Source organism: Uranotaenia lowii, unplaced genomic scaffold, assembly GCF_029784155.1.
Source record: "Uranotaenia lowii strain MFRU-FL unplaced genomic scaffold, ASM2978415v1 HiC_scaffold_12, whole genome shotgun sequence".
NCBI lineage: Eukaryota > Metazoa > Arthropoda > Insecta > Diptera > Culicidae > Uranotaenia > Uranotaenia lowii.
Window position 1 is genome coordinate 28,521 of NW_026597188.1, and position 20,295 is coordinate 48,815.

The 20,295-nt window shown below is 37.9% G+C and overlaps 4 protein-coding genes across 6 annotated transcripts in view; 2 read left to right on the plus strand and 2 right to left on the minus strand.

Moving 5' to 3' along the window:
• Window positions 1–765: 765 nt before the first annotated feature.
• Window positions 766–3,745, minus strand: LOC129759194 (nucleobindin-2-like). Its single transcript, XM_055756601.1, has 6 exons — window positions 3,613–3,745; window positions 3,305–3,488; window positions 3,008–3,112; window positions 2,069–2,905; window positions 1,904–1,951; window positions 766–1,844 (listed from the first exon to the last, which is right to left on the minus strand). Exons 2-6 carry the CDS (start codon window positions 3,458–3,460, stop codon window positions 1,194–1,196), a joined length of 1,797 nt encoding a protein of 598 aa, XP_055612576.1. The 5' UTR covers window positions 3,461–3,488; window positions 3,613–3,745; the 3' UTR covers window positions 766–1,193.
• Window positions 3,746–4,011: 266 nt separating this feature from the next.
• LOC129759197 (cytoplasmic tRNA 2-thiolation protein 1) lies at window positions 4,012–5,329 on the minus strand. The gene is made up of 2 exons (XM_055756604.1): window positions 5,193–5,329; window positions 4,012–5,025 (listed from the first exon to the last, which is right to left on the minus strand). The coding sequence occupies exons 1-2, from the start codon at window positions 5,238–5,240 to the stop codon at window positions 4,042–4,044; spliced, it is 1,032 nt and encodes a 343-aa protein (XP_055612579.1). The 5' UTR covers window positions 5,241–5,329; the 3' UTR covers window positions 4,012–4,041.
• Window positions 5,330–5,434: 105 nt separating this feature from the next.
• LOC129759195 (ADP-ribosylation factor GTPase-activating protein 2-like) lies at window positions 5,435–9,382 on the plus strand. Of its 2 annotated transcripts, XM_055756602.1 has the most exons (7): window positions 5,436–5,807; window positions 5,874–6,065; window positions 6,139–6,270; window positions 7,093–7,254; window positions 7,372–8,101; window positions 8,176–8,403; window positions 8,464–9,382. In XM_055756602.1, the coding sequence occupies exons 1-7, from the start codon at window positions 5,736–5,738 to the stop codon at window positions 8,607–8,609; spliced, it is 1,662 nt and encodes a 553-aa protein (XP_055612577.1). In that variant the 5' UTR covers window positions 5,436–5,735; the 3' UTR covers window positions 8,610–9,382. The 2 variants fall into 2 exon arrangements, with proteins under 2 accessions (XP_055612578.1, XP_055612577.1); XM_055756603.1 differs by lacking the exon at window positions 7,093–7,254 and having other exon boundaries at window positions 5,435–5,807.
• Window positions 9,383–19,495: 10,113 nt separating this feature from the next.
• LOC129759201 (uncharacterized transmembrane protein DDB_G0289901-like) overlaps window positions 19,496–20,295 on the plus strand; it is a 29,695-nt gene continuing 28,895 nt past the window's right edge. For both annotated transcript variants that reach the window (XM_055756607.1, XM_055756608.1), the window contains exons 1-2: window positions 19,496–19,703; window positions 19,815–19,892. In XM_055756607.1, coding sequence (XP_055612582.1) covers window positions 19,528–19,703; window positions 19,815–19,892 — 254 coding nt within the window. In that variant the 5' untranslated portion in view covers window positions 19,496–19,527. The remainder of the gene's footprint in view (window positions 19,704–19,814; window positions 19,893–20,295) is intronic.

Genomic DNA, 20,295 nt, shown 5'->3' on the forward strand with positions numbered 1-20,295 from the left:
GTCTGTCGAATCGTGTCCCGAACTGTGGAAATTAGCGCACTTAACCTGGTTTTGACATGTGTAAAATTTTCATGGTGTTCATGCCGTTCAGAACACTTTTCGCACCGTTTAGTACCCTCGTCATTATGTGTGTTGTGGCCAAATCGAAGGCAATTACGACATAAGACAACTGTAGATGCAAAAGGTTGATCATTTCTGTCTCTTTGCCACGAAACATTCGATCAATGCTTACAATCGGTACCACGCTCTTCTGTGATGTCTTTTATATCCAAATTGTCGGAATAATGTTGACAATCCCGGTAATACATACGAAGTGTTTAGGAATATTAGCTTTGTACTCACCGGTGCCTCCATTTAATCGACACGTTAAAGTCATAAGCTTATACAATGTGAAACAAATTTCAAGATCTGCAGGTATCAAATATTTTTACAAGAGGTCTTCGCACCTTGTATTCATTTCCTGGAAATTCACGGATCCGGAATTGAAAAACCGTTACTGGGCGGTAGATGGGGACATGATGGTAGCACGATTTTTCCGGTTTTACACGCGGATTTTTTGTGCGGTATGTACCTACCACCCCGGGAAATAAATTTTTTAAAAATCATGTGTTCCGCCAAAATATGTGATTTTTGGAAAACTAAAAAATATCCATACCCAAAATCTTAAAAAATGTATTTCATTGAAATTTCTTTCAAAAATTTAAGAAAACGTAAATTGCTAATGAAACATAAATAATATAGGAAAAATTCGCTTTGTGCTATAAAGATTTATCTTTTATTCAGAATTGTCATTACACTGTCTTATAGCAGTAGATTTCGGATAAAAAAATTTAAGTAAAGAGAGAAGATGGAATCTAACAGTATGCACTATATGTGCAATTTTCGAATGTCACTCACTTCTTGAACGATTTATCCACCGATGTCCTCCGTTACACATACATACTTCCTAAATCCAAATTTTGTAATTCAATACAGTCTTTAAATAGTTATTGTGGGCATTGTTAAAACACCGCTCATTGAAAATTGAAGAAAATATCAAATGGGTATAGTTGGAAATTTAACGGTTTCTGAAAAAATGTAAACTGTGCTCATTTCACTATTGCACTCGAGCCTGTGAGTTATTTGTTATTTTGATCTATTGTTTCGGTTGAGGTGAATGCTGATCCGGTCGGAATAGGTACAAGACCACGTCATTAGTGTTTCTGTTGCCCAACCGCGGGAACACTATTGGCATTCGGATTGTTGTGTTGTTGAAGGTTAGGTTGTGGCGGTTGTTGCTGGACTGGTTGCGGATGTTGCTGTTGTTGGACGGGTTGTGGTTGATGTTGGATTGGTTGTTGTTGAATTGGTTGTTGTTGGATTGGTTGTTGTTGGATCGGTTGTGGTTGATGTTGGATTGGTTGTTGTTGCTGGATAGGTTGTTGTTGGATTGGCGGTTGATTATTTCCCACTGGTTGTTTTTGTTGCGGTTGCTGAACTTGTGGGTGTGGTTGAGGAACTGGGACTTGATTGTTCTGCGGAATACTGTTCTGATATTGTTGTGGAGGTTGTTGGAAGTTCTGTTGTTGGACTGGCTGCTGTTGCAGGGGTTGCTGTCCGTTATACTGTTGCTGTGCCTGTGGTGGAGGATGTTGGTATACGTTGGACTGTTGGCCACTTTGTGGGGCAGCGTAGTTAGGGTCTTGGTGATGTTGATAAACTTGATTCGGATGAAGATTCACTTGCTGCGGGTAACCCTGTTGAGGTGGCTGACCGTGGTATTGTGGAACTTGACCAGGATGACCTTGTGGGGGGCCATGATACGGTTGTTGGGGGACAGCATTCGGATGTACCTGATAACCACCCTGTAAAATCAAATGAATGATAAATTGTATGAAAGCTGTAAAATAAACTATTCTTTTACATTTGGTCCTGGGTAATATCCTTGTGGCATATTCGGATGTGGTGGAAGCTAAAAAAATCGAAATATAAATAATTATATTTTCTTATGGCTGTTTTCAGAAAGAACTCTAGTCGTTGAATTTCCGAAAAAAAATAGATGAATTCAAAGTGGGCGGGTCAGACGTACCTTTCCTTCAGCAATCAGTCGTTGTATTTGTTCTTGATTTCGCCGTTCGTATTCCAGATACTCCTCGTGCGTAAACTGTGGCTGATGATCAACAGTTTCCCAATCAGGATCTTTCTGGAACTCTTCCCTCTTGGTTTGCTCTAAAAATTCATCATAACTTATCAGACCATCCTTATTGGTATCAGCTTCTTGAAAAACGTGTTCTCGCATTCGTTCCATCTCCTCGGCTCGCTCTTTCATGTCATCTTCAGGGGCCCCAGCTTCGTACATTTTATTCAATTCATTAATGAACAGTACTTTGACTTCATTTTCATCCCAAAAACCATTGCCATCTATATCGTGGAGCATGAAGAAAGTTTTTGGATTGAACTCTTGTCCATCCATATGGTCCTGGTTCTCCCAAACTTCTTCCAGTTGAGCTTTGTTACCGGGGTGATGTATTTTTCCATGCTTGTCATGCTTTTCTTGTTGCTTCTTCAATTCTTCCTCATACTTTTTACGGTTTTCCTCGTCCAAGACTCGTAACTTTTCCTGTTTTTCAAATTCCTTCTGCAGCTCGTATTGTTTGAATTCTTCCCGTCGTCGACGATCATTCTCCGACAGATCCTGCGACGTCTTGTGTATCAATTTCTTCAAATCTTCAATTTCAAACGTGTGTTGATTTTCATGATCAACATGCTCAGCAATTTTCAGATGGTCCCGATCAATTTCGTTTGTCAGTTCAAACTGACGTGTTGCCAGTTCACGCAACCTCTGAAGTTCGATGCGCTTAAGCTCGTCTAGCTTTGAGCGTACGTTGTGATTCACGTATTCCAGCTCCTGTGCGATCTTGCCATTCTGTACAAGTAAATGAGAACAAAGTGCTTTAGACAATTCAACTCATTTATGCAGTGATGTAATTTTTAAAATCTACTGAAAGATTAAATAAAAAAAATATACCCGAATATCCTCTTGATCGGCTTTGTCTAGTTTATCCCTAAATTCGGGATCGGTTTCCAGAACTTTAACGACCTCTTGGAGATACTTGTTATATTCAATGATATTCTGCAAAACGAAGAGAAAACCATATGTTCAAATTGTTTGCTAAAATGTAGATATTCGTTGCCGTAAAACACACACATTGCAGCTCGCACTACATATTTCAACGTGATCAGATTTAGATTGATCTACAAAGCCAATTCTAGACGAACGCGTCACCCTTCATTAACAATTCGGCACGCGCTAACACATACTCACCTCGAGAGGTTCCACGTTGCTGTCCTTGGAATGTTCGTCTTTTTTCTCTGGTTTTGGGGACGGTGTCACCACTGGCAGACTGAAAGTCCAATCTACCAAAACCAGCAGCACCAATGACCGGAACAGCAGCCGGGAAATGCTGTTCCCAGAATGCATTTTATTTGTACTTAGCGTACGGGGTTCCCTATGGAAGAACATTACAAAAATTACTAAGTTCTTGGTTTAAAGTTTTTGAGGACATATGGAAGGTAACTTAAAAAAAATTGTTTCCCGAAAAATCTAATGTTATTGAATTAATAGTTACTTACCAAGTTTTTGAAAAATAATCCTGATTTCAAGAGTAAAAACTAAATTTTCATCAGTCCGTCTGAATTGATCACGAAATGTATGCGTTTTGTTTATTTTATGCTGTTTTGATAAAAAGACCTGTCATCAAAATAAAGAGCGCCGTTTTGATCATGAAAAAGGGGGGGAAAGGAATGGCACAGATAACTCTTTGAACAACGATTTTAACAGAATGCTTCTCATGTTAGTGTAGAGAATTTTGCAGCTCACATTAGCTGCATAACGATAACATGTAGAAGCAATTAAAAAGCATAAAAATGAAAAAAAAAGACAGTGTTAAAATTTTTAACCGTCTATTATGAATTGAGTAAAATTATGCCAAACAGAATTTGGAATATTCTCAATAAAACAAACAACCCACGTTTATGAATACCTATAACAATATATTTTGTTCAAAAATCATTTTTATACAATTGAACATTTAATTGCTGCTTTTGAGCATCCTGCAACGCGATCATTCTTTCTGCTTTCGATTTTTTACCAATACCCAGCTTAGGTAAACCTCGATTCAAACCTTCCAGTAAAACGCAAGCTTTACAAACTTCCTGAGATGATATAAAGTTGCATTTGGTGCACATTCGTTTTGTCAACTTTTTAATCGAGTCTTTAAACTTCAATTGCTCCCCAGAGTGGATAATGTCCATGATGGCCGAAGGACGAATTTTCTCTAGATTTTTAAGGAACGCTCTGGCATGTCCACGGTACGCGTTTGGAGCAAATACACATTCCGTTGAAAAGTAGACTAACTTTTTGAAATGGGCATACATCACGATTTCCTTCTCATAAGCATATTTGAGTGGTTTAACACGTGGGATTGAATCTTCATCGTCTCCGCCGGTTTTAATGTCACAACACCTTCGCAGCCGTGCAGTATCTCCTCGTAGAATATTCATCAGAACCGTTTCGGCAATGTCATCTGCGTTGTGTCCCGTAGCAACACAATCGACCTTCATCATCTGTGCTCCCCTGTCGAGTGCTTGACGCCGAAAAACTCCACAAAATGTGCAGTTATTCGTACGCCCAATTTTTGCTACGATTTTGTCCATCGTCCAGCCATAAAGTTCTTCGTAGGATAAAATTTTAAGATCTAAACCATAATCGTCTCGGTTTTTCTTGACAGTCTCCAGACTATCATCCCGGTATCCAGTGATTCCTTCGTCGATCGACAGGAGCAACAGATGGAGCCCGTAGTCGTAACGATCGTTAAGAATCTTCAACACGTGTGCTAGAACCGTACTATCTTTACCGCCACTGGCAGCAATTGCTACACGATCTCCGCGTTGAAATAGCTTATTCTTGTCAATAGTGTTGTGGATTTCCGTTTCGAATGCCAGAAAGAAACATTCCTTGCACAACACATCTCCCGTTTTGGGTCTCTGAAAGAGGAAATTCAAAAACGGATATCAAATTGCTCCTTTCCTTGGAAAATTGCCCCATTCATATGAACAATCTCAGGCTAGTTCTGAATTGAAGCATGAACGGAAGGGACTTTCTTAAATTGTAAGCGCACAAGCTTTTCGCCAAATTCATTTTTGAAACTCACCTTGACAAACGCATTTCGCCCACAAGACGTCCCACATAAAAGCGGCATTTTTAAAGGTTTTTACGTTCAAAATAGTTAAAATCCACAATGATACCAAATCGTGAAATCCATGCAAGAAATATTTTGTTTTGATTTCAATTACCACAGACATCGGTAGGAACAGATGTTCTCTCAAAAAAGAATTGCTGTTTAAATTTCAGTGGGCCAAACGCCATCGCCGCCAACTTCACGCCACAGTGTCACGTCGCAGGACTTTTGCTGTCAAAAAGTTCAATTCAAAAGCAGAAAAGTGCTAGATATCACAAAGAATTCAGAAAATATTAATTTTAACTTTGAAACTAGATTAAACTAGGCGGAGAGATCATTAAATAGAAACAGTAGATTATTTTTAACACGTTGCTTTAATTTTCGAGATCATATCGTTGTTTGTTTGCTGATAAAAAGAGGTTGAAGTTTCGTAGCTTTATTGGTGTTTTTTTTTTTATTGCTGTGCTGGAACGTGGAAATAGAAGGTGCAAAGATAGCAAATAGTAGTGAAAAATAATGGCAGCAACTCCAGTAAAATCTGATATCGATGCAGTGTTCAATCGATTACGGTCGATACCAACAAACAAGGTAAATTACATTATCCCTCGAGGATGTAATCGTCTATAATATCACTTACATTTGTTTGTGTTCCAGAGTTGCTTCGACTGTGCAGCCAAAAATCCGACCTGGTCCTCAGTGACATACGGAATATTCATCTGCATAGATTGCTCGGCCGTGCACCGGAGCCTGGGTGTGCACCTAACATTCGTGAGATCGACCAATCTGGACACGAACTGGACATGGCAGCAGATCCGCCAGATGCAAGTTGGAGGCAACGCAAAAGCTGTAGGAAGCTATGACGTGTACATTCAAAATTAAATTATGATTACGTTGTTGCTTTTTTCCCTTTGATTCCCAGGCCCAGTTCTTCCGGCAACATAACTGTAATACGACCGATGCTCAGCAAAAGTACAACTCGAGAGCGGCCCAGCTGTATAGAGATAAGCTTGCGAATTTGGCCCAACAATCGTTACAACTACACGGAACAGTGGTAAGTAGCATTGATATTCAAATGTTAAAGAGTGGAATGGTTTTGTAATTTTTGTTCATCCTTATTCGATAATTAAGATCGTGTTATATTCCATTAGCTTGACCAGAAGTGTAGTCAAATTAAAAGTTAAACTTTTTCTGGGTCAAGGTCAAGAGTCACTTTTGGAGTACTGCATTCATGTCATGTGACTTCAAGAAATGTTCGAATTATGGACTAAATATCGAAAATTAAAATGAACTTATGTATAATTTAACTCGTTGAATAATTTGATATACCAGTCGATAACTCACTGGAATACTATTAAAAAATGTTATGGTTCAGCTTCCATAACTTCGATTCCTAAGCCTGTGACGTGTCATCCTTTGGTCAAAGATTGTTTTCGGATTCAGCGGACCAGGTAACATTTACACAATTCTAATCTTTCGAATTACCGCATTCGACGGTTAAAAGAAGCAAGTGCTCCCCAGGGTTTGGAAAAAAAATTAAAAAAAAAAAAACATATGTGCCTAAATTTTTATGCAGGGCGTCTCCTAAAGTTCCAAAGTAATGCAACAGTATTCTGCAAATATAACTTGAGTTTAGATCTATCCAAACGAAATAAGGATGAACAGTAAAAGAATGCATCACGTTCAGTGACACCATAGGAAGTATCCAAAAAATGCGTAGGTTACGTATGAAAACCGTGTGTTTTTGAATAGTCACATTTCATGCTTCCAAAAAACTAGCACAACACATATTTTCTTTTGTTTTTTATTTCTTTTATCCATTGGCCGCCTTGTGATTGAATTGAATCGAACCAAAAACCCACACAACATACTCCAGCTTCACATTGATAATACGCATGATCACCATACTGAAAGTAACAAAATCGAAGAGGTGGACTTTTTTGCCGATTGTACCAGCTTTGAGGCCAGTCCCTCCGTAATTACCACCGATAGTCACAACAACAATGTCAAGCAGCAGTTGTCGCAACAACATGATGAGGTAAGTTTTGTGGTTTGAATTTTAATAATCAAGTCCCTTAACTTGTGTAACCTAACCAGCTGTTTTCCTCTAGTTGAAAGTTCAGTTGAGTTGTAACGGAAATATTTTGTGTTGCAGGTTCCGAAACTGGCTCCAATATCTGTACCGGACAATACTGGTAACCTACAAGGACCGAGTGTTGATTTTCTCAATTCATCGGTTCCTATAGAAGCTCCAAAATCTACTATTGGAGTTAGGAAGATCCAGCCTAAGAAAGCCGGCCTGGGTGCCAAAAAAGGTGGCCTTGGAGCAACGCGTGTGAAGACAAACTTTGCCGAAATCGAAGAGAAAGCGAACCTAGCAGATAAATTGAAAATGACAGCAGCTGCTGCCGTCGTTGAAAAACCGATGAGCGAAGAACAGGAAGCTCAAGCTTTGGCCAGCGTGCGTTTGGCGTATCAAGATTTGTCGATTAAACAAAACAAAGAAGAGGAGAAGCTTAAAGCGACCGATCCGAATAAAGCTAGACAGCTGGAACGGCTCGGCATGGGCATCGGATCCCGCACTGGAATGTCACATTCGGCCATGACGGAGATGAAAACTCTCACCCAGGAATCGGTCACTAAGAGCGGAACATCGCTATCTTCTAAAACATTCGATTCGGGTAACGATTTTTTCGATGATTATCCAACTTCGATGTACGGTAGCAGCAGCAGTAGCACCGGCAACAAAATGTCGTCCTCAAACACCAAGGACTATAGTGATGCTACCTTGATGGGTTTTGAAACGATTGAACCATTTGATACTAAACACAACATTCAGACGATGTTTTCCGCTGGTTCATCGGCCAAAAATTCGAGTATAAGTGGTAAGTTCTTTGTAAAACAGAATTGAAATTTTCGGTTAAATAAATGAGGTTATTTTTATCTTTACTGTGTACAGATCAGCCAACTTATAGCAGAAATAGCAGCAAAAAAACTGCCAGCAACGATTTCGAACCGACGGATGCTGCCCAAAAGAAGTTTGGCAATTCCAAGGGGATTTCATCAGAACAATTTTTCGGTGATGAAAGTTCTGCGTACGAGCGTTCGACAAATCTTTCCAAGTTTCAGGGCTCGAATAGCATATCCTCGGCAGATTATTTTGGACATCCAACAAGTTCCGCGGGCAGTAAGTTCTAACACTTCAAGTTGTTACAATAAGCAAAAGCTTAAATGATTTCATTTCCAGATCGAGGCCCCAGTTTGCAGTACAATGGCCCGGATCTAGATGATGTTAAAGAAAGCGTTCGCCAGAGTGTGACCAAAGTTGCTGGGCGGCTTAGCACGATGGCAAATGATATGATGACTTCAATTCAAGATAAATATGGTTATTAGGCTTCTTAGCTATTTTTTTAAATTAATTGTAGATCTTTAGGTAAAGGATCTTTTTTCTATTTTTTTACATAAATTTAACATTGTCTACTGTTCTATAATTCAGTTCAAATAAATTTCTGCAAAAATCCGTTTTCTTCCGTTGCTACCTTAGGTACGCTTTTGTTCCAACTCTTTGTATGTATATGTTAAGACAAATTTATTATTCCATAAAGGCGACGTAGCCTATTGTTATGCAGGGAAATACCTACTTAGCTCATTTCCAGTATCAACATCAATATTGTATGCATCCAGTCTTCTAAATACTAATTCAAAACACGGGCAGCCTTCACCTACACCCTCAATTCCTCTTAGCCACACTAAAGCACACCTGAACAACAATCAGATAACTATGATCATAGGTACATGAATGTTTGAAATCGACAAATTTAACATAATTTTTTTTTCTATAAGTACTTGGCATCCGTTCATGCCATGCATCATGATGTTACAATATTTGAAAAAAAAAAACCCTTCAGTAGCAGAACCGATGTGTAGAAACAATTTTGACCACTTGTTGAATGATGGTAAACTAAAGTATTTAGGGAAAAAAACTGATTCAAAAGTAAATCCATAACATAACTATTTAGGACTAATATATTCTAATAAAAGATACAATATTGAAAGAAAAAAAACATTCATTAAATCGCTCTGTACAGATTGTAATAAAATGTATTCTACTTGTGAATGATTACGACGATGAATTAAAAATATATATTCTTCATAGTTTAGAAATACAGATTTGTTTAATGATTGAGTACCGATAACCGTCCCCTATGCTCAGTGAATGCTTCTCCATACTGCCCCTATTCGCCCCTGCCGCTATTATGGTTTTTAGCATTAAATTATTGATTTCAGTACTTCATTTTCTATCTACAGTTTCCTTCAATTGTATGCTCTAACGCTGAATTTTGGTCATGGGACTTATGCGAATATTTTTCACATGCCAATTTATAAAATTCCTGAAGGAAATTTTCCGCTGAACAACTTTGTCGAAGACCGTAACTTCGTATCGTCGTTCCTCGTTTAGCTAGGGTATCAGCATTCTCATTTCCTTCAATCCCGAAATGAGAAGGAACCCACAGAAAGGAAACTTCAGAGCCCTTCTTAGAGACATGTGCTATCTTTTCTTTGATTTTTAAAATCAATTGGTTAGTCCTACTACAAAGTCTCAATTTGTTAATGGCATTCAAAGATCTTAGACTATCTGTGACAATGAGGTATTTATTTGTAGGTAGAGATTCTATGAGTTCACAGACATACCAAATGGCTGTTAACTGTGCCATATAAATGGAACTTGGACTTCTCATCTTGAAGTAAGCAGAATGGTTTAAATTATAAATCGCGAAACCTGAGATGTCGTCTTTAAACGAACCATCGGTAAAAAATTTATTTTCCACAGAGTATCTTGAAAGTTTTTCCTCACAAATATTTTTAATTTGTCTTTGAGGTAAACTTTCCTTAACCTTTGAAACGATTTCGTGTATAGAGGTGTCAATATTTAAAGTTGTAAACATATCGCCTGAATTAAGATCAAAATAATTTACTCGGATTTCTGGAGATGACGGGACAAACACTGTCGATAGGATTTCAAAAAAGATGATTGTGGGTTCAAGTTGAATAGCTCATCAATTTTTTCCATGATATGAGAAGATCGAACATGAATCACGGTGTGCCAAAATACGTTATTAAAAATAAAAAATGACCACCAAAACGGCACTCGACATTCGATAGATATAGTATTCAGGCATCTATCCTGAAAATTTGGAAATGTTTCATCGGGCTTTTTTGAAATTAAAGCGATTTTAAATTTTAAGTCAATTTGCATTAGATTTCCAATGGGGTTTTTCGACCTTATGTTCTATGACCATGGATATTTTATGACATTCACCCAGTTCAATGACTTTATAGAAAATTTCATGCCCGACAACTTTGTGGAAGACCGAAAAAAGGTTTGAGTTGATCCTGAAAAGTTATTGACAATTTTCTAAAACTTTATTAGACTGATTAAAATTTTAATTTTTTTAATTCTTTTTCAATTCCGCTTCACTAAAAAGCGAATATTTGTCCAGGCGTAGTTGGAATCGTTTTTGGGTTTTAAACAATTTTTTTCGTTCATTAAATTGTGCTCAGTCGAACAAGGTAAATAGCGTAATATTGGCTTGAAAATAGTCATTTTTGATTACCTTCTTGGATTCAACAATAAAAATAAACGATGTTTTTTATTTAAAATTAAAAATCAACACAGATGACCACTTTTATAGTCCACTAAAGCATTTAAAAGATGAGCACTGATCACAACTAATCGGGGGTTTGATATCGTTTCCACGTTTCTGAAAAATCATGATGAACACTCTCCGAGGCTTGCTCTCCGAATACACTCAGCGATTTTCCGGTGTATTCGGAAAAACCTTTTACATGAAATCGTAGAATGTGGAATTTGGAAGAGTTTGGCAGTTTAAGATTCTCCCACACTGTAGAAAACTCATCAATGAGTGATGTGTACTCGGAATCTAAGTTTTCCTTAAAGCATGCCTTGTAAATCTCCTGGAACAGCTTCAGTGCCTGCGATATCGGTATTTTTAAGTTTTAAGTGTTTTTTTTTTATTTATCTATTTTACTTATACCTTTAAATGTTCTTGCACATCAAAATGACCTTCAAGCACATCTGAGGAATCCGTTAGATTATGGCAAGCTTTCCCTGTGAAACCAAACGTTTGTTGGATATTTATTTATTTATTTATTTATTTATTTATTTTTTCCTCGGACAGGGAAAGCCCGCTGGAGTTAAGCTTCTCTCAAGCCTCTTCTCCAACAGGCACAAATATGCCTCACTCCTGCCTTTGCAGTCCATAATTCTGCTAGCTCTGGATTCGTGGCTGCAACTGACTTTTAAATCTCCTGCAACATATCCATCGATGTCTTGCAACTGTAACGCGTTCCAAATTGGAGCAATATTCTCATATTTTTCTTCCAGTTTTGGGGCAAGAGCAAGAATCAAAAGCCTAATAGTTGATTAAATAATTTGACGTTATTATACTATAAGCCTAATTTTCATAACTATTTCTGAAATACCTTCGAACACCGCCATCCTTGAAACGTTCAGCTTTGGACTGCTGTCCCAGGGAAATCACCGACAAAGTAATTTTAAAAGAACCACCTCCACCGTCCATTCCAAATTTAAAAAGTTAGTTCTTCATCAGTCATATTTCGCGAGTCTCGAATCTTTTGAATAATTTCTTTTTCATTGACGCAGTATACTATAGGTGCTTCTTTGACGCTTTCGTTTCCTCCTATATCATCCAACTTCTTGATTTAGAAGAAATCCTTTAATTGCCGGTTATATGAGCCTAACTTTTCTTTAAGATTAGGCTCAAAATTTATACCCATTTTACGGAAGTTTCGTGTAATACTAAGAGTTTTCCTCACGCTTAAGTTATTGTCAACTTTCATTTCGAACACATTCTGGGCAGATACAGGAGCAGTTCGTTTCAAAGAGCTGTGAGCTCGTATGATGACTATTACCCATAGATTTACTATTACATACACATTTGTGCTGAAAATTCTATCCCAAACAACATTATCAAAGACCCAAAAACGATTCAAACTACGCCTGGAAAGCTTTTCGCTTTTTAGTGAAGCGGAATTGGAAAAAAAAAAAACTTAAGAAACATAGAAAAATTTCAATCAGTCTAATAAAGTTTTAGAAAATTGCCAATAACTTTTCAGGATCAACTCAAATCTTTTTCCGGTCCTCCACAAAGTTGTCGGGCATTAAATTTTCTATAAAGTCATTGAACTGGGTGATTGTTTATTGTTTATTGTTTATTTATTTTTAATCCATCGAACGACTAGTCTAAATGGATGGGATGGGAAAAGCACAAGGCATAAAAACCCATCGATGAATGTAGCAAATACAATACATGAACGATACAATAGTTTGTCAGGATATTTAAAACTAGTTTTAGGGATTTTACATAACACATTAAATATAGTGGATCAGAAAATAAAAGTAACGATAAGATCTAACATCAAGTACTACAATAAAACGATATCATCTTAACATTGAAGCCCGTAAGCGGTTCACAAACATATCCGGGGTCATATTAAAATCAAATTCGCTAAATTTATCATTAAACACTACACACATTGCACGGATAGGCTCGTTCTGGTCGTAAAGTGTACGATGAAAACCAAGCCGAAGGAATTCGCGACTTCTTAGTTGTCTAGGCATCACGTTGAAGTCAATCCTCTCAAGAATGTTTGGTGCATCAATGCTTCCGAGTAGCAATTTTCCAACGAAGGCCGCTTTCATGTATTCTCGTCGATCAGCAAGGGTATCCAGTTCCAACCAAGAGCATCGTTGCATATATGAGGGAGATTGTTCCGGAATCGGCCACGGGCGAAGCCGTAGTACTGAGCGGGTAAACTTAGATTGAACGGATTCGATTCTGTGAATCCAGTTGGCGTGGCTAGGGCTCCAGATGACTGCCGCTGGCTCAAGATGCGGGCGAACCAAGGCACAATACAAAGTCCGTAGGCAGCGTAATTTGGTAAATTCTCTGGTAGTTCGCAAAATAAAACCCAAATTCCGGTTCGCCTTAGCTACTACATGGCTCAAGTGATGTTCAAATGTCATTTTGGAGTCCAGTATTACACCTAGATCCTTTATTACAGGAACTCGTTCAAGTGGGGAACCTTGGAGTGTGTAATTCCAAATCTCCGGATTCTTCTTCCGTGTAAAGCTGATGACGTTACATTTCTCCACACTGACTGTTAAGCAATTCAGATCGCACCACACCATGAATTTGCTCAACAAGTGCTGCAACTCCAAGCAATCGCTAAAGCTTTCAATCTTTCGGTAAATTTTCAGGTCATCAGCGTAAAGCATTCTGCAGCCCGATGGAAGAGAATATGTGACGTCGTTGATATAAATGCAGAACAGGAGCGGTCCGATATTGCTTCCTTGGGGCACTCCGGAGTTATTCTGGAACACGAAAGACTCTTCATTGCCCAGCCGAACAGTGAGAGAACGATTAATCAGGAATGATTCGAACCAACGACCAAGGCCTTCACCAAGCCCAAGATATTGAAGTTTCGCTAGGAGCAAACGGTGGTCAATTCGATCGAATGCGGCTTTGAGATCAGTGTACACTGTATCAACTTGACCCCCTTTTTCCATAGTGCGGATGCATAATGAAGTAAACTCCAATAGGTTCGTGTTTATCGAACGCCCAGGAAAAAATCCGTGTTGATCGACCGAAATGTAAGACTTTGCAGCGGTGAAAAGTCTTTGTGACACCAAAATTGCTAGTACTTTCGAACATGCACACAGGGATGTGATTCCTCTATAGTTCAATACGTTGTTCTTGTTGCCTTTCTTGTGAACAGGGAACATCCATGACTTTTTCCAAGCACTTGGAAATTTTCCAGTTCGAATAGAGAGGTTGAAGATCACTAACAGTGGCATCCATAGGGCATCGATACAATTTTTCAAGATGTTGGCCGGAATTCCATCGGGCCCTACAGTAGACGACAATTTAAGCTTTGCTATAGCCGCTTTAACTTCTTCCTCCGAGAAATGGATTGATACTAGATTAACCATATTGCTGGGAACGTTACGTAAGGCTCTTTCAATTTTAGAAGATGTGGCCTGCGATGAAGTGAATACGCTAGCAAAGTGTTCGGCAAAAAGGTTACATGTTTGTCCCAAATTCGTCGATTTACGCTCGCCTAGAAGCATCTCCGTAGGTAATCCTGTTTCCTTTCGCTTTTCGTTGACAAACGACCAAAAACGTTTTGGGTTATGCTTTAGCATCCGCTGCATGCGCTCAATGTGTTGGGAATATCTTATTCGATTGTAGCGCTTATAATTACTGCTTGCAATGTTGAATTCTCGTTTATTGATTGCATTTTTTGCACGGGAAAAACGTTCAATTGCAGTAGCTCTTTTCCGTTTCAGCAAACGCAAATGTGCATCGGACCAAGGAGGTTTACGAATAGGTCGCTTCAGCGGAACGTGCTCACGAAATGATTCGTGCAATGCAGAAGTAAAGAAATGTACAGCCTCATCAATGTCAGTAGCGCTTTCGATAAACGACCAGTTTTTCTGAAATAGTATTTCGGATATTTGTGGGAAGTTCGCTCTGCGGAAGTTCAATGAGCATGTGTCAGTTGTGCTTTGGAACGGAGTAAAACGAGGGCAGGCTAGAGCAACAAGTAATGGTGGGTGATGAAGATCCATCTCGATCAGTGGCTCCATCGCAGTCGTGACGGTACAGCTATCTACAGCAAACTCGTTCAAAAATTACATCGTACTCTGGATCCAAAACTGCCAAAAAAAGCTCATCAACTTTGGTACGCAATCCTCTGACATTTTGATAGTACACCCGAAGAGTCGAACTGGAATGTGAACAGCTATTAAGGGGCGAAGATGACTGATCAGAAAAACACGTAAACATACCTGCAGTGGCAGATTGGAAGACCCCTCCTCCAGTATTACACACAGGGCCCGAGCGACTACGACGACTTGAACCAACTCTGGATACCGGCACAACTGTGGTAACGGATCGGGGGCCTTCCAAAGTGCCATAAAACGTGCGCTCGGAGTCAGGAAAACTTGCAGCAAAATTATGAATGATGTCTAATTGTTGGTCTCCGCTAACACAATCGGAGGATTGGGAGTTCCGATGCTCATAGGGTCCCAAAATTTGTTTGGAACGTTTCTTCCGAGTATGCGATCGTTTTTTGGCAAAATTGTCATAAAATATGTGTAGTCAGAAAAATCCATGGTCATAGAACATAAGATCGAAAAACCCCATTGGAAATCTAATGCAAATTGACTTAAAATTTAAAATCGCTCTAATTTCAAAAAAGCCCGATGAAACATTTCCAAAGGATAGATGCCTGAATACTATATCTATCGAATGTCGAGTGCCGTTTTGGTGGTCATTTTTTATTTTTAATAACGTATTTTGGGCCACCGTGGAATATTAATCAAATAGCGACTGTTCAATTGCAAAAACCGAATATTTAAAGGTAGCACTCCTGCTACTACTTCTACTGACATCGTATGAGTTGATGTTAAGAGATCCAAGCAAATTCTTAAACTTTTATACTGAATCCTTTTCAATTTGATAAAATGGGATTTACCCATTTGATGAAAAACGAAGCAATCATACTCGATCACTGATATTTTTTCGAAATTTGTAGAACAAAACCTCTTTTTTAGTGTTTTCTTTTGAATCCCTATGTTGACCTAAAATGACGAAAATTCATATGGGACTGTTATGCGAGTAGGGGCAGTCTACAAAGCACGAAAAAGTAATGTTTTTAACCTGCTTTGATAAGTCCTTTTGTTTCCATGTTGTTAGAAGTGCGCGCTACCTCCATATGTGAGTGCAGTTGTTCGACCATTAAAAACGAACACACACATATAGGATCTCAGTGAAACTTCATGTTTCTTTGAAGAGATCTAATTTTTTACTTAACCCTAAGGCGTACATCTTTCAAGGATATTATGGCTAGCATCTTACAAATGCTAAAACCACCAGACCACAGAAAGAGTACTATATGTGCCGTGATCGGGATTCGATCTCATGGACTCTGGCTTAGAAGACTGGAACGCTATCCTCTAGGCCACGACCGGCGGCATTGTTTGTTTTCGTCGCAAAAAAGAGATTTATCGTCATTATATCTTTCATAACTCTTCAAGGAGTTGATGGCCCACTTTGGTGTCTTCAGATGAAAGTTGCATCATAAATTGAGCTATTCAATGGTATTTTTTGCAAAATATTCGGTGGTGCAGACGGTACTTTTAGACGCCATTTAAAGTTTATTTACAACTTTTCATGTTGAAGGTCTTTATTTATTTTTTTTTCAACTATTTTATTTGGAAAGCTGATAAAATTTCAATGCATTTTGATGTGCTATTTAATAATTTCCGTTGAAAAATAACAGAGTTATGAAGCTTTGAAAAATGGTTATTTTTAATTGACAAAAAAATCTAACCGAAGCTAACTCAAAAAATAAAAATGTTAGAAACCTGAAAAAATACATGTGTTTTTAAGTCGTAAAAATTAACCAAATTTTCAATTTTGGGGAAAATCTGAAGACCCCCGGCGCAAATTGTCAGATAATAAAAAAAAATCCTCTTAATACATGCGTTATTTTCTCGTAAATTTCAAATTACACAATTAGATTCATTTTTTGACTAAATGTTTGAGTCAAGATCCATCTTTAGGTCACATTTAGAAAAAAAAATGTAACATATTTACGCTAATTTATAGGGGAGAGTGGGGATACTTGATCCCCTTTTCTTATTTCCACCATATCTTTTTTGAAAAATTTAGCAACTCGTCGTCGTTGACATTTTCTGACAGCTTGTAACTTCAAATTTCTATGCTCCAAAAATTAGAACGATACTTGAACCTGTTGATGAACAAGAAGCATTTTCGTGGGAGTAAAAAAATTGCGATTTTTCTGAAGTTAGGGGAGACTTGATCCCCTATTGAAGGAGACTTGATCTTTTATTCAGGAAGCTCAATCCTTGTATAAAAATCAAAGAAAACCCCAAGATAGAATGTTAATTGACTATTTTGGTCATGTTTGTTCTCATTTCACAATTTATAGCAGACATAAGAAGAAAATTCTATAACCTTGTCTCAACGCTAATAACATTGCATACTTGAAGGCGCTATTTTTTATAATTAAGAGAAAATTAATTATTTTTGCTCTTTTCTTCAGACAAATGTTTGATATATATTAGTTTTTGGATAAATATTAGTAATTTCGTAATCAGCAATCATAACGATCAATTCAGAAGAAGAATATGCCGTTTGGAAGGGGGATCAATTGTACCCAACTCTAGGGGATCAATTGTACCCATAATCAAGGTTGCTGATCTTCGCTCAGAATGGTTTTTCACCCCGATCCTAGTCACCAACGAGTTTACTCCTCAACATAGGAAGTCTGTTTTCTTTAGAAACGACGCTTTTCAGCATCGAACGACGCAAACCTAGTTTGTTTTTCTTCCCCTCTTTAGTGATCCGTTATTTTCTGAGTTACTATCGGTAACCATCAAACAATCATCATTCGCTTCTAATGAAAACATTGCGCGTAGACGCCGTCGAATTCTTCGACATCTACTCGACTCGCTGACGATCATGCTTCGCCGCGAACGCTTCATGAAGGAAAGCGGGTTAATTCTTGGAACGCAAGAGATGCCCAAAAACCAAATTTATGCCAAAATTGCCTTATTTTCCTCTCAAGGTGTGTTAATTATTTTATTAAATATCGGTCTTAGTCTTTATCCCAGGAGTTGATCCCTAGTAGCATTCTTCCTTTAAGGTCTGATTTTGGGCATGAATCAACAGCATCGTCATCAACTCGCGCCGAATCAACTCGCAAATAAATTCATTCAGTAGCGAAGCGAATGATTGCTGGAGTAAACAATGACTAAAAATCGAAAGGAGAAAATCAACAAGGAACGCTAGGCAACACAAACAGAACGAAAATTCATAGTACATGGTTCACTAAGACGGCGTTCTTATGTTGTATGTTTTGATTCGCTCGGGAGTCAATGCTTAACAGCGTCGTAACTGTGGTTGCGTCGTAACGATTGGAAATTTTGAAGCAAACGAAGCGATTATCAGTAACCCTGCCCATAATCAACATTTTAGACAACTTTTTCTGAAAAAAGTTGAGAGTTTTCCATTGCTTTGAAAATATGGCAATATGAAGTTTATTTTACGCTCGAACGATTGATACATTGGAACAAATATTTCTTTCATAATTTTCCCATGTAAAGATCATTTTAAAGTGATGAAAAAAGATCTTCAAGTTACATTTTGTGAAATTTTTCAAACAAAGTTCAATTACTCAAACAATCATTTTGTTAAAAAATTTTAAACTACAAGCATTGTTATTTTGCTCATTTTGGCACATTTTTCTAGAACATTTGATCTTTGTAAGACATTCCAGTTTCGAAATATAGCTAAGGGATCAAGTATCCCCAGGGATCAAATATCCTCATTCTCCCCTATAGTTGGAATACAAGATGGGACTTTTCTGGTTAAATATTAGAAGTTTGATATTTTGTTTGAATGTTTTTTTTTTATTTAGGCCATCAACTTTTCAAAGTATTTTTATGCCGGGCAATCCACTCACTACTAAGTTGGATTTAATTACCTTTATTTTAGATCTCATGAAGACTTTAAGTTTGTCATAAAAAATCTCATCATACTTATTTTGGAAAAACAACTTAAAAAAGCATGACAATATTTCATCGCAGGTTATATCTTACATTTGATCGATTAAAAATAGCTGATACCTACATATAATCATTGATTGGGAAATTCCAAAGGTAATGAATACCACGCTCACCTTTGCTAACGGATCGATTTTGTACCTTTGATTCTAACTCAAGCACACATAGGACATACGTGATTAAGCTCGCGGGAAGTGAGCCTGAATCTTGACCGACAGTTAACCACCTATAAGGACGCTCATTTTAATTGATCTGTGTGTTATGTCTGAGGAAGAAACCTTCGATCGGTAATACATTTTGAATTGGAACGATTGTCACGCGTGCACGTAGACGCACTCAAGTGGGGTTTAGTCATCACAGGCAACTAAATACTCCTCCACATTGTTGTTCCCATTGATTGGTTGGCGGCCCGGCATGATCAAGATCGCAGCAAATTGAATGGCGGGATGTAGTAATTTTCTGCCGAGCAATGGCCAGAAACCCTTCGGAATATCCGCAAAATGTCCGTTGGAACTCACTTCCATTTTAATATGAGCAAAAGAACTGTATGACGAGTTTCAGAACAACAGTTCGGGTTCAGATTCGAGAGGTTGCGGTTGACGATCGGTTTCAAAAATGAAAAATAGTGCCTTGCTAATTTTGCTTGTTTCAATTTTATGCTTTGTGTGCAACGAAGTGCATGGGAGAAGATATGGTTTTTTCGGCCAACACGAAGATGACGATGAAGATGATGTTGCAATTGTTCGGGGAGCAATCAATGTTGGGCGCGAAATTGGTGGCTATTTGTTTGGGTGGGTACTTGAAGTTCGAATGCTAGAGATAGCACATACATAGATCATGAGAAGAAAGGCCTTATAAAAGTGAAAATGTGGAATATGATAAAATTCTGGCATGTATTTCAGCTTTCGACCTTCGAGACATCGCTATACAACAACTAGGCCGACCACTGAATATCCTCGGCCGTTCTTTGGAAACAGCGGGTAAGACTTACTGTATTTTTTTACCCTCATCCGTAGCAGATTTTTTTTCTAAATCGTTTTAAATATAATTTATAGATTTGGCAACCAAATATGATCCGCATTTCATGCTTAGGCTTAATAGTTAAATTTTAATTTTTTTTAAACGATCCAATCATCATTCTTGTTGTATGCGTTTTGGAAAAGTTTTTCCACAATTTGAGTTTGTCCTTGAAATCCCGATTTTTTTTTACAAACGATGAAAAACTGTTTTTTTAATTTGAAGTTGCGTATAAAATCATTGCATTGGAATAGATATTGAACAAATTTGTCGACATTACAAAAATCCATAATTCCACGGATTTTAATGCAAATTACGTCCAAGTTACAGTTTACATTTATGAATTTAGAAAACAAATTTAAAATC

What these genes read in the sequence shown, in the direction of transcription:
- LOC129759194 (XM_055756601.1), bottom strand. Translation starts at nt 3,460, where the DNA reads ATGCATTCTGGGAACAGCATTTCCCGGCTGCTGTTCCGGTCATTGGTG. An exon ending in GCAACGTGGAACCTCTCGAG is followed by an intron (nt 3,113 to 3,304) that starts GTGAGTATGTGT and finishes TTCGTTTTGCAG; the next exon opens with AATATCATTGAATATAACAA. An exon ending in CCGATCAAGAGGATATTCGG is followed by an intron (nt 2,906 to 3,007) that starts GTATATTTTTTT and finishes TTACTTGTACAG; the next exon opens with AATGGCAAGATCGCACAGGA.
- LOC129759195 (XM_055756602.1), top strand. Translation starts at nt 5,736, where the DNA reads ATGGCAGCAACTCCAGTAAAATCTGATATCGATGCAGTGTTCAATCGA. An exon ending in TACAACTACACGGAACAGTG is followed by an intron (nt 6,271 to 7,092) that starts GTAAGTAGCATT and finishes AACATACTCCAG; the next exon opens with CTTCACATTGATAATACGCA. An exon ending in TCCAACAAGTTCCGCGGGCA is followed by an intron (nt 8,404 to 8,463) that starts GTAAGTTCTAAC and finishes TTTCATTTCCAG; the next exon opens with ATCGAGGCCCCAGTTTGCAG.
- LOC129759197 (XM_055756604.1), bottom strand. Translation starts at nt 5,240, where the DNA reads ATGCCGCTTTTATGTGGGACGTCTTGTGGGCGAAATGCGTTTGTCAAG. An exon ending in GGCGAAATGCGTTTGTCAAG is followed by an intron (nt 5,026 to 5,192) that starts GTGAGTTTCAAA and finishes TTCCTCTTTCAG; the next exon opens with AGACCCAAAACGGGAGATGT.